This window comes from Carya illinoinensis, chromosome 7 (genome assembly GCF_018687715.1).
Source record: "Carya illinoinensis cultivar Pawnee chromosome 7, C.illinoinensisPawnee_v1, whole genome shotgun sequence".
Classification (NCBI taxonomy): domain Eukaryota; kingdom Viridiplantae; phylum Streptophyta; class Magnoliopsida; order Fagales; family Juglandaceae; genus Carya; species Carya illinoinensis.
In genome coordinates this window covers 36229472-36242525 of record NC_056758.1, presented here as the reverse complement: position 1 = coordinate 36242525, position 13054 = coordinate 36229472, and the positions used below count along the sequence as shown (strand labels likewise).

Genomic DNA, 13054 nt, shown 5'->3' with positions numbered 1-13054 from the left:
TTCATACTATTAAAATTAATGAAAAATAATTTTGACTTTCAAATCTTAAGCTGAATTAATCCCCAAAAACTATTAGTGAATGTTAGAAATCTCTTGTATCTTATTCTATTCGAGATAACCAGAGCCCATGGACTGAGAAATTAATTATTGGGAAATCATGTAGCAGAAGACAGGCAGATCGCCTATTGATGCCTCTTTCATACTTTACAACTAAGATTTTAACCTTTGTAAAGTGGAGCATGCAGCTTACTCCTTATGAAAAAATTCTGTCGGGACCCATGTCAGGAGCTAACACCTAGCAGATATAGGATTTTCAGTGGGCAATTATATTTTAGTAATGGTAGGAACAAGCACTAAATGCACAAACATGTCACCAGCCATTTGTAAAATACCAGACCCTACAAAGAAAGTAAATTTCATATAGATTTTTTCTGCTTGAGTCTACTTCTTTTTAATATAAAATCTGTGCAAGACTTGTACGTTTGGAATTTAGTAGTCTCATTATTCATTATATTTTTTTAAGTTGTTGGCATTTAGGGGTTATAAAATATGATTTGCATTTATGCTAACCAAGAGATCAAGTACTTAATTAGACAGTATGTCGAGTAGCATATATACTAGCATTGTACTTGCCATGTCGTTGTTAGAGTAGCATATATACTAGCATCGACCTATATGTTGCTGCTAGAAAGTGTCAAAGAAGAGAAAAATAGAATATATATGAGCTGCTTTGGACCAAATCATAAGAACTAACCTTTGTACCAAACTTGAGTTGTGGGCCATGCGAAAGGAAAATGCTTTAAAGTAAAAATAAAAGTAGGAAAAGGTGACTGTGAAAGTGAAGGAGACGATGACAGTGTCCAGTTTGGAGTTTAGGAAAATGGCATGAAAAGGTTGATGGAAAACCATAATTTTCTCATTTCATATGAAAAAGAGTTTTGAGTCAGCACATTATTTATTTCCTGAAAATGAAGCACCTTAGAGAAAATTACTAGGCGTACTAAATGAATGAACAGAAATATACTTCCAGCCCAAAGTAGGTTTTTGATGGTGAAGGCAAGCAGGCATGCACCTGACATTGTAAGGAAACATTAAGCGTAGACTAAGAAAATTCTGATTAGTACTTGTTTACTTTCATAAATGCTACTTTCATAATAAAAAGTTACTGTTTTCAGTTTGAAGATTTGTGGAGTTGTGGATATGCATGATCATTATCTAATTGGGTTTGGGGAAGGGATTAATCCATATTACAGAGACTCCTAAACTTGCCCTATGCTGTCTAAACTCTGAAAAAATTGTGTGGTTCAGACTCGAAACTCTGCAATGTCAATTAGGTGTAATTCACAAATTTGATATATTTGTAACATGACACCCTTTTCATGTTAGAGGATTAACTGAGTGTATCTCTATTAATCCCACTAATGATATTATATTCATATACAAAAATATTATATGAAGTCAAACTTTCACTTTTCAATGGCATTCTTTTTATTTTTGTATATGGAAAAGAAGTGAATGTAACTGTGAATTCAAAAGTTCAATAAGCCAAAATACGCACTATAAACATAAAACAAGAAAAATTAACCACACAATCTAAAAACTTATATGCTGCACTAGGATATATGATCAAGCAGTAAGAGTACTCCTAGGCATGTGGTGTCTCCCTAATACTAGGTACGTAAGACCATTACCACTTTCTTTGACGGGAGAATGACATCAACTTTAGGAACTCAAATTCTCTGAAGTAATATATGTGCAGGTTTTGGAGTTCGAGATAAGTTTTACGATATGTCATGAAATCTATTAAATGTGTCACTCATATTCTTGACTAAACTCAACTCATTATTTAATAATTAGGGCATTTTCTCAAGTGTCCTTGGGGGTTCAACCTTTAAATTAGCTCAAATATACCCAATCTTACAATAAAGATGGCAACTAGTTACACAATCAGTTTATTAGCTAGGTATCTTGGGAGGATGTGGTACATATGGCTTGGAAATATTAACTTTGTTGGTGTTATCCATAGATATATAAATTCATGCAAAATGCACCAAAACTATGTGTACAATCAGTCACATAAACAAAAACCAGATTGACTACTTGTTGATGGTGATTTCCGAGAACAATATATATTAAGTGTATTACTAGAAAATCTGATTAGCCGAATTTTACTGTGCTTGTACAATTACTTTCTCGTCAACCGATTTATCTTTGTTCCAATGAACATAGAAATATCAGATTTTATGTTTTCACAAGCAACATATAAATAATCCAGGTGATGTATTTTTTTCCTCCCCTTACATTACTCTAGCTTCTTAAGATTTGCAATATTGATATTTTTCTTGCGTGACCCGTCCCTCATAGAGACTTTCATATGCTAGCTTCAAATCAGCCTTTCATATTCTTACAACTAGAATCACAGTTATCTCCAATAGATAACTGCAAAGGTCATGGAATTAACATTTTTTCCATCCAGCTCACAAAGACACAGTAATAGAGTGTTTACTCAAACTGTGATTACTCAAGGATGAGCTGACCCACTTTCCATCTTAGGTTCTCTTCTAATTAGGGCAGTCAATGTGAATTTTTTGTAAGACCATGGCACTCACGACATTGTATATCCTAAGGTATCTTGTGCTTCGAGACCCTAGTGTATTTCTTAACTTAGCTCTTTTCTCTACTATAAGCTCTAGAGTTTTCTTTGATATTATTAGAAACTCCATTATAATCTAATAGATTCTTACCCTTCCTAGATGTGAAGGTTTTAACATAAAATGAGCTGTATATTAAGCTAGGCCCTCACCATAGATTTCATTATTATCCTCAAATGTGTCAACATACTCTTCTTAGTACCACTTTTAAGTATTCACTTAATTTATCCTGGTTGGCACAATGTGTATTCATAGAATTATAGCTTTTTTACCAACTCTGGAAAAATAATATGAAACTTATTCTTTACCCTCCTCATTGGGTATCTAATTCTCATAGGTAACCGATTGGCTTTGTTCTAATACACATTCCATACGGAATTGGATGACAACCACTTATTTGGGTATGCTGAGCTAATTAGTTTGGGATAGATAAGTGTGTCATCTTTGCTCTTACTTTCCTTAGAAACAAGTAACACAACTCAGCCAACCACTCAATCCCTTACCCCTTCTACACATACAATGACCATTGATAGAAGCTCACAATTCCTGGAGCAAGCATTTAACAAATATGTTATTGGTCATTCACAAATTCTCAACTTCACCCATTCTGCATCATGATCCTATTAATTTATAACTTCTGTACTTACCTTATAACTGATGCTCTTTTTGAAAGTATATATTCTGCTCATGCTAAGAGTCACACATGTAGTTCTGTGAAAAGGTTTTTCACAGAGTTTGTGCTACTGTCTTATTATCCCCCTAACCAGTTATTCTCCACATGCTAGTTATTTCTCCGCCCTACCTTATGATAATTATAACTTCAATATCATACCCACTCATTCATTATTCTTTTTATTAGATGGACAAAAGCTGGATGACCTTGGGTGATAGACTTTTATCACCTGCTTACGCTGATGGGGTACGCAATTTCCTTACAATGGCACAAAACCATGCCATGGGAAGTGATCGCATTCGGTGTCCATGCCGTATATGCTGTAATAATCTCTTCTTGCCTATACTTGAGGTGGAGTCCCACTTGTTTATAAAAGGGATAGATCCAAATTACACGCACTGGATATTTCATGGGGAGGAGGAAACACTCCCCACCATAGACGATGATGGCGATCCCGGGGTTGAAAGTGGAGATGTGTACATTGATGACATAGATGGTATGCTAGATGACATACGGGCAGCCACATTCCGAGATGCTCCTCAAGACAACACCACATCACCAACTCACTCAGCAATACCTCAATCCTCCCCAAACTCAACTTTTGACCAACTATTAGAGGATGCCCGACGGCCTCTGTTCGAGGGTTGCACAAATTTCTCAAAGCTCTCTTTCGTAGTGAAGTTGTTACATATTAAAACACTTGGTGGGTGGTCAATCAAGTCTTTTGATATGCTGCTAAGCCTTTTGCGGTCAGCCTTTCCTAATGCTGAATTGCCACAATCATATGAGGAGGCAAGGACATTGGAGCGTGGTTTGGGTTTCACGTACCACAAAATACATGCATGCCCTAATGACTGCATCTTATTCTGGAAGGAAAATGGTAATCTGTCTGAGTGTCCTATCTGTAAGGCGTCGCGATGGAAGCCAAATACACACGGGTCACGAGTGATCCCTCAAAAAGTGCTTCGTCATTTTCCCTTGAAGCCAAGATTGCAGCGTCTCTTTGTGTCAAGCAAGATAGCGGGTGACATGAGATGGCATAAGGAGCAGCGGGTCATCGATGAGAGTAGTATGAGACATCCAGCTGACTCTGAGTCTTGGAAGACATTTGATCAAGCTCATAGTTGGTTTGCAAGGGATGCTCGCAATGTCAGGCTTGGTTTGGCAAGTGACGGGTTCAATCCCTTCAACAATCTGGCAAAACCTTATAGCATTTGGCCAGTGATTCTTGTCCCGTATAACTTACCGCCATGGTTATGCATGAAAGATTCATTCTTTATGACATCCCTCATTATCCCTGGCCCAAAATCACCAGGGAATGACATTGATGTTTATTTGCAACCATTAATTGATGAGTTACTAGAACTTTGGGCACATGGGGTACCTACGTATGATGCATCCACTAAGGAAATGTTCATGTTACATGCTGCATTGTTGTGGACAATTAATGACTTTCCAGCCTATGGAAATCTGTCTGGGTGGTCAACAAAAGGGAAATTGGCATGTCCATCTTGCAATGCCAGTACAGATTCCAACTGGTTGAAGTATGGTAGAAAACATTGTTATATGGGACATCGACGTCTCTTACCCAGCGATCACATCTGGCGAACGAGAAAAGGGTTGTTCAACGGTAAAGAAGATCTTCGCATGCCACCAGCATTGGTTGAAGGAGCAGATCTAATAACTCAGTTACAAATGCTTGGAGATATTCAATTTGGAAAATCTTGTAGGAAGAGAAAACGCACAGCAGAAGAGTTGAACTGGACAAAGAAAAGCATATTCTTCCAACTACCTTATTGGTCAACAATGCGGCTTAGACATAATCTAGATGTTATGCATATTGAGAAGAATATTTCCGAGAACATTTTGGGCACTTTAATGAACATCCCCGGCAAGACAAAAGATAACACTAATTCACGGCGTGACCTAGAGATCCTGGGGTTTAGAAAGGAATTACATCTGAAACGTGAAGGTGAACGAACTATTATGCCACATGCATCATACACATTACATGGAGATGAAAAGAATAAATTCTGTGAGTGGCTCGCTGAGGTGAAATTTCCTGATGGGTTTGCTTCTAATATCACGCACTGTGTATCTGTACGTGATTCCAAGATCTCTGGGCTCAAAAGCCATGACCATCATGTTTTCTTGCAAACACTACTTCCTATTGCTGTGGGGGGGTTCTTAAGGAGGGATATTGCATTGGCTTTGACTGAACTTAGTAGTTTCTTCAAAGAGTTGTGCGCCCGAACCGTAGATGTGAATCGCCTATCAAAGCTCCAGCTTGATATCGTCACCATTCTATGCAAACTAGAGATGATTTTCCCTCCATCTTTTTTCGATGTTATGGTCCACTTAGCTGTCCATTTACCCCGTGAGGCTATTCTTGGCGGTCCAGTTCAATATCGGTGGATGTACCCGTTTGAGAGGTATCTCGGCAAGTTCAAGCGGTATGTTAAGAACAAAGCACATCCAGAAGGTTCAATAGCGGAAGCCTGGGTTCACATTGAGTGTTTGACATTTTGCTCAATGTATCTCAAAGATGTTGAGACGAAGTTTAATCGACCGGACCGTAACATTGATGGTGTAGAAGATGAGACTCTAGATAGGTTCACAATTTTCAACCAGAAACTTCGTCCCTTGGGTATAGCTAATAGTGTGCAATTACACGATAAACTCCATACAGCAGCCATTTGGTACGTGCTTAACAACTGCATTGAGATTGGACCCTATTTAGAGTAAGCAATCATTACCTAACTCCTGCTTTCGATGTTTCAACAAACTACCTCACCATTTAATGTGGGACACTTACTAAATTTGTTTCCCCCATTTCTTTGCTACAAATGCAGGGAACACTACGACAAATGCAAGGTGTCAAACCCAAATTCTATTGATCGCACGCAACAAACTGAGTTTCCAAATTGGTTCAAGCAACGTGTAAGTTAGCTTGCTAGTTATCTACTTAGAATATACCCGACCAGCATATGACAATGTATATCGACTATTTAAGTTCACCATTTACCCCGATATTCATGTAGGTGGTGGACCAGCGTAACAACAACCCACTTGATGTGTCCCCAGATTTGTATGCGTTAGCTTGCGGTCCTGACCGTTGGGTCGCAACATATGCTGCCTGCATAATAAATGGTAAACGGTTCCATACCAAGAGCCGTGAACTTCGCCGGCGAAGCCAAAATTTCGGAGTGTTGGTAACTGGTGATCAAGAAACTGATAATGTAGATTTTTATGGTGTTATAAATGATGTTGTAGAGTTACACTACATGGGAGGTCGAAGAGTGTACTTGTTCAGTTGTGATTGGTTTGATGTTGGTGATAAAAGGCGAGGGGTACGGGTAGACGATCATTTAACTAGTGTCAATATGAATAGGACTTGGTATAAGGACGAACCATATGTGCTGGCATGTCAGGCTTCTCAGTGTTTTTACATTAGGGATATAAGGGCGAAAGGGAACTGGTTTGTTGTGCAGAAGTACAATAATAGGAATGTGTATGACATTCCACCAGTGCACAGGGTTTTAGACGGTAATGATGGCGAATCAAGTGACGATGATGCCTATCAAGAGATTGAGTCATCATATGATTATCCACTTTTGCATTGTGATGCATGTCCTGTGTCAACTCCACTTAGTAGGACTGATATAGAACCTACCCATATTGATGCACGAGACCACATGGAGTCGGGTGGTGCACACAGAAATTCACCAGATTTTATTGATGATAGCATGGTTCCATATGGTTCTGGAGATGCATATGGTGATTGGGAATATTCAGATGATGAGGACAAGTCAACCGACTCTGAGTCCGACTCAGAATAGGCAACTTTTGACAATTTATCGGTAAGACTTAATTCTCATACCCAAAGAATATGCAAATCTATGTGGTTTAAACGCCAACGTTTGAATAATTTGTAACATAAATTGTGGACGAGCATCAACTTGCCAATGAAATGATTAGCCGATATAACTATACTAGAATACTGATAAGCCAAATATTTGGGTACTGCATATAAATAATTAATACTCAACCAGTCTTATTAATTTAATGCATTATCTTATTAGAAGGTGAGCAGTTTGATGGTATTCCACGTCTCTTGATACACATTGATGACACAATATTAATCCATGTGAAGGTTGGGTTCGAAGGAAGAACAAGTTTGATGTCGTGTTCGTAAAAAATTCATTGCAATTCTATCTAATGGTATGCTGAGCACGAGGAGCATGAACGGCCCAGGTAGATATTCTAGCTAACATTTTTTCCTCGCCTCATGAACTGGTTGTTAGATATGATCCTAACACAAATGAAATGTGGTTGAAATGTAGGTGACCCAGTGGGAGCCAGTGTCCGAGGTCGGGCCAGAGGCCGAGGATTCCGGGGTAGAAGACTTGTTCCTTATTCATGCCGAGCTCGCCGGCCACGCGGTGTTCGGATTAGTTCATACCATAGTCCAGGAGATGTGGACGAGGCTAGCTCAGATGACTCTACCCAGCCCCCAAGCCATCCATGGGAGCCACCATGTGCGACCACACCACTGGAGCCCGAGCCACGCGGAGTCACCTCACCCGGTCCACAACCAGAGCTTCACAGAGATCAAATCAGTATGTATACCTTTAGGGGATGGGTTTCATATTATTTCCTTATAAATAGATTGGTGTTCTGACATTTGTTGTAAGATAGTTCGATCAGACTCTGATAATTAGCAATTATTATTATGCCATACAGTAGTGGATGCACACACGGAGCCTAACAGAGTGACCGGTCAATCAATGCCACCAGAGCCTCCTGTAGACCGTGTTGGTATAGTTCACATCTGGGGAAGTAGTATCATGTTCTTAAATTTACGTATCATGCTGTTAAAATTTATTTGTATGATAATTAAATGAGGCTGATTTTGAATTATTGTTACTATGTCATTCAGGTGTGGATGCCCCCACGGAGCCTAACATCGTGACCTCATTTCATGTAGAGCTAGAGCCGGCTGGAGTCCAAATCGGTATAGTTCATATCTACGGGAGTTATTAATACAAAATGAGTTGTTTAATGATGGTGAAATCATTAAAGTTTTAAATTCAATTAGACCCCTAACTAGACATTATTCATGTTATGTCATACAGGTGAGGACACCCCCACGGGGACGGTACAAAACCAGGCACAAAAGAGACGGGGACGTGGGCCAGCCAAATGCACTGAATTTGAAAAAATACGGAAGTATGGAAAGGTGCTATTGAAGATAAATACTGGGGAAACTGCACCATGCTGTTCAAACGCCAACATGTTCACAACACGAGTTACGTGGATAGTCAAACATCATTGTGACATGAGTTATGCAAGATGGAGTGATGTACCCCAAGCGCATAAGGATGAGCTGATCGATCGTGTTCGGGTAAGACTTTCCACATTAATGTTTGTGGGTTAGATAGGTTACGTAGTACGTATTGATGACATCGAGAATTTTTTATTATATATGTAGGGTGATTTTGAACTTGATTGGGAGTTGGAGAACCATCGATTAACAGTAACTAAACAGCTTCGGAAGAGATTTAATGCATTCCACCATGAATTGCATAGCATATATTTATCCTATGGGAGCCACGAGGAAGCATTAGCTAGTGGGACTGAGCGGGTCAGCCCCCTTGTTTGGGTTAAGCTATGTACAAGATGGGGTAGCGAGGCCTTCAAGGTATGCAATATTTTCAAACATATACAAACTAAGATTCCGGTGGTTAATAAGTCATGGCCTACAAGGAACATCCTTGATTTTACGATATGTTTCTTAAACATTATTTGGGTTGGACATGCCAGAAAATTTCTAACAAAAATCGGGAGAATAGGAAGAGGCTGGTTATTAACCACACAGCAGGTCGCAAATCGTTTGTGCGGATTCTTGAAGAAAAGGTATAACTCAAAAGCATTATTTTGTGCAATATAGCTTATACATCATATTTTCAATTTCATAACACGGTATTTATAATTGGTTGCTCTAATAAATACCGGGATTAAGCTACCAATGCATGCACATTTTTTATGTTGTGCTACATTCCTGACTATGTGTTATATATACACATTCCACACACATGTAGAGGGCTGAATCGGCAAATTTGGTAGACTTCTTCAAGGAAACCCACTGGTCCAAGAAGAATTCAAAATTTATAACAGCTGCGACCGAAGACAAATATGTGAGTATATTCCACTCAATGAATTATTTGGGAATCGCAATGCTACTGTACATTTATCTAATTAATTAAAAATGGAGCATTACCCCTCCAGCTTTGTAGTTAATCGATTAATAATGTCATATTTCAGAAGGATATGGTTGGAAAGCTAGATACTCTAGAACCAGAGCAACGAACTGATGAAGCAGCAGCGGGTGTCTTCAGAGAGGTACTCGGTTCGAGACCTGGTTATGCAAGAGGATTAGGGGAGATGGTAATCCCAGAGTCTACGAGACAACGCTCATTGGAACGAGAGAGAGAGTACATAGCCTTGATTGAAAAACATAAGAAAGAGGCTGAATCTTCCAAGAGTGAGATGGAGGCAATGAAGGCAAACATGCAGAAGCTATTGGAAAGACAAGAGCAGACCGACCGCCTTTTGAGGGCTTTCTTTGCTGCGAACCCGTCCCTTAGTGAGTCTGTTAGAGAGACTGAGTCTGTTCCAGAGACTCAGTGAGCTGGTTTTTGTGAGTTGATATGAATCTGTTTTTTGTGGCTTTTTGGGTGCATATTTTGTTGTTCCAATGGTGGATAGACTATAGTTTATCCAATGGAAGGCTATATGTATATGTTTTGTGGGATTCAGGTGATGGGGTTGGGTAACGGGATAATTTTTGGGCCCATTGAGATATCCTTAATTATATATGGTGGAAGTTTGGGCCGATATTAAGCCATCCCTCAATATCAAAACAGGTAAATATCTTTGCCAACCACTATCTTATTATCTAAAGCATTTTTTTTTCTCTATGATTGAGGACTTGACTACTTGTTGTATTCTCAAATTACTAATGGTAAACTTACGGACCTGTGTACTTATTGTACAGGATAAGTAATACAATGTATGTACATGGTATGAGAGGCAGCGGGTCACCTTGGCTGAACTGTTTGGGATAATATCCAAGGATGCTTGTATAGTGATGGTGCAGAAATTCATCATTGTGACTACCACTCACTGTGATGTCATCATTACATCTTTTTTCTTGACCTGGAGCACGCATGAAAGAGGTGAACTTGTTTCGAAAATATATATTAATAGGTAGTTTCAATGAATTGGTGGGTGATATATATGGTGTGGTCTTGTATCATACTCACTTTGTGTAGCATATATTCCTTTGTTAGAGCTAAAACAACTGTAATAACCCTCCTTACCAGATTCACTCTATTTATAAGTTGTTCTCAACCCAAATAACAAATTTTCTCCATCTTACATTTGGAATTTCTCAAGTAGCAGAATTTATTATATGCTGCTACTTTTACCATATAAACATAAACATCTTGCTGCATTATTTATGACCAAGAGATATTGGATAGTTGCCCATTTCTATAATAAAGACACTAATGCAGGCTTATTCAACCTTTGTTATGAATAAGCCAAAAACTGGGCAACTATTGGAATTGGCACAAAGGTATTTTTCACAAACTGCAAGACACCTTGCATTTTTAATAGAAAATACGTCACAAGCCACTTTGTCAACCATACAAATTCATGCAAAATATAGCAAGCACACCACACAAGTCCACACACACAAGGGGTTTTCCCTAACTAGCATGCACAAAGTTAAGAATTATAAAATCCAGATCGCCTAACGCACTCCATTTGACTATCATGACCAGATAAAGACGGCCATGCTTTTCCTTGGAATTGACCAAGCAATGCTCAGCCTATTTCTTTGTAACATCTGTTTGTTCTTTGCTACAGCTGCAGCAAAGTGCGCATCATAGCATCCTTATCATCTTTTTTTGCATTTTTGTACTTGCCTTAATGTTTGATATGAATGCAGTGCACTGGAGCTTGTATACTTTCTCAGTTTTTCCAGTCATAGCATCTTAGAACTCTGCAATTGGTTTTTGAAGATTTTCTATCTCAACCTTGGCATACATTTCTTTCACTTTATTTGGCTCGACTAAGTTTGAGTCTTGGGCTTTATACCTTAACATTTTAGCTATAGTTTATTCAGTTTGAGCTGCATCTTTTTGCCATATTGCAGGAGACTGAAAACTGGGCTTTATCATTCCCATACAATTCCTTAAATCCAGCTACCACAACTCCATGAAAGTCCAAAATTTTACAAGCATGGGAGAATTTGGTCCTTATCGTTTGCAGTAAGTGTTTTTATGGGTTTTCTAAACAAGCACACAGTCAGTTTGTTTAAATGCTTTCAATATATATGTCTATATAGAGTAAAGGCCTTAATCTCTAAGTACAGTACAGTTAGAAGAGGTTGAAATCTGTTTATGCTAAGGTAATAAGTATTCATGTGTCTATATAGAGTTGTTAGCATAATCTGATATAAGATCTTATAAGGAAAAACTTTGTATGATGTTTTATATATATATATATATATATTATATGCAGATAAGATTATAACTGTGTAACCCACGTAGAAAGCATTTTGGTGTAATTCTGATTTGGGTATCCCAACATTTTCAAGTGCATAAGTATAATATGTAGAGGCTGTGATTCATAATGTTAACCCATTTGCGTACTAAATTTTTTTGTTCCTACCAGCTCTTGCATTTGTTTGGACCAGCGATTGATCGAAGGGGTATGTAACCTATTTGGTTAGGGAGGATGGGTGCAGCTGTGCTGTACATGTTCCAGCCAACAAGGTGTTAAAGCTTCAGGATTAACCATTTGTATGCTCGCATATATGGGTGCAGCTGTGTCTTTATTGAGAGAAGAACATTTGTAATACAAGTTTCATATGTATTTTGTATAATAGATTAGTTGCTTAGGTTTATAGTACTACAAATTCCCTTCCATTAATGCACCAAGCCAATGTATTACTTATAACTAAAAGAATCTAGACAATATTGTATTGGAAGAATGAATTTATATTAATAGAAAATGGTATGGTTGTTAAATGGTATGGTATTTGGATCTAAATGGAATGTTTGTACATATATTAAGGAAAATATATGTTGTGGGCCGAGTGGATGTCAATTAGGTACCTAAAAGTAATTCCAATTTACGGACTGGGTGGGTGTAAAACAGGAGTATTCTCGGCGCTACACCATTCGCTGGGAATAAAAAACTAAACTGGAAAATTATTTCCAGCGATTCCTTACTGCTGCAAAAATACAACAGCGCTGCTGGAAGTAACATTGTTATACATTCATGGAAGGTTATTTCCAGCGTTAGCAACCGCTGGAAATAAAAGTATTCTCAACGTAATCTGAAAGCGCTGAGTATAATTCAGCAATTTTTCCAGCGTTCTCCAAATACGCTACAAATATTTAGGATTATTCTCAGCGAGTTTTTGTTTATTCTCGACTATTATATTACGCTGGAAATATTATTCTCAGCGATTAAATCTCAAATCAGATCCATAAGATCGGCGATTTTTTTTTTTTGCAGCGAAAAAAAACGCTAGAAATAAGAGTTTATTTATAGCGATTTTCGGCTATCGCTAGAGTAATTTATAAGTAAGCATAGAATTGCGACTAACAGCCAGCGGTTAAGAAAGCGCTGAGAATAAGTATTTCCAGCGATTTTG

General features: G+C 38.2%; 1 protein-coding gene and 1 long non-coding RNA gene across 2 annotated transcripts; both read left to right on the top strand.

Annotated features, from left to right (window-relative positions):
- Positions 1–3510: 3510 nt before the first annotated feature.
- On the top strand, positions 3511–7163 carry LOC122316370. The gene is made up of 3 exons (XM_043132896.1): positions 3511–6023; positions 6177–6264; positions 6366–7163. Exons 1-3 carry the CDS (start codon positions 3511–3513, stop codon positions 7161–7163), a joined length of 3399 nt encoding a protein of 1132 aa, XP_042988830.1.
- Positions 7164–10165: 3002 nt separating this feature from the next.
- Positions 10166–12244, top strand: LOC122317368. Its single transcript, XR_006244452.1, has 4 exons — positions 10166–10250; positions 10382–10562; positions 11546–11660; positions 12067–12244. It is a non-coding gene; the product is annotated as an uncharacterized LOC122317368 (long non-coding RNA).
- Positions 12245–13054: the final 810 nt, after the last annotated feature.

What these genes read in the sequence shown, in the direction of transcription:
- LOC122316370 (XM_043132896.1), top strand. Translation starts at nt 3,511, where the DNA reads ATGGACAAAAGCTGGATGACCTTGGGTGATAGACTTTTATCACCTGCT. An exon ending in CTCCATACAGCAGCCATTTG is followed by an intron (nt 6,024 to 6,176) that starts GTACGTGCTTAA and finishes CTACAAATGCAG; the next exon opens with GGAACACTACGACAAATGCA. An exon ending in CAAATTGGTTCAAGCAACGT is followed by an intron (nt 6,265 to 6,365) that starts GTAAGTTAGCTT and finishes ATATTCATGTAG; the next exon opens with GTGGTGGACCAGCGTAACAA.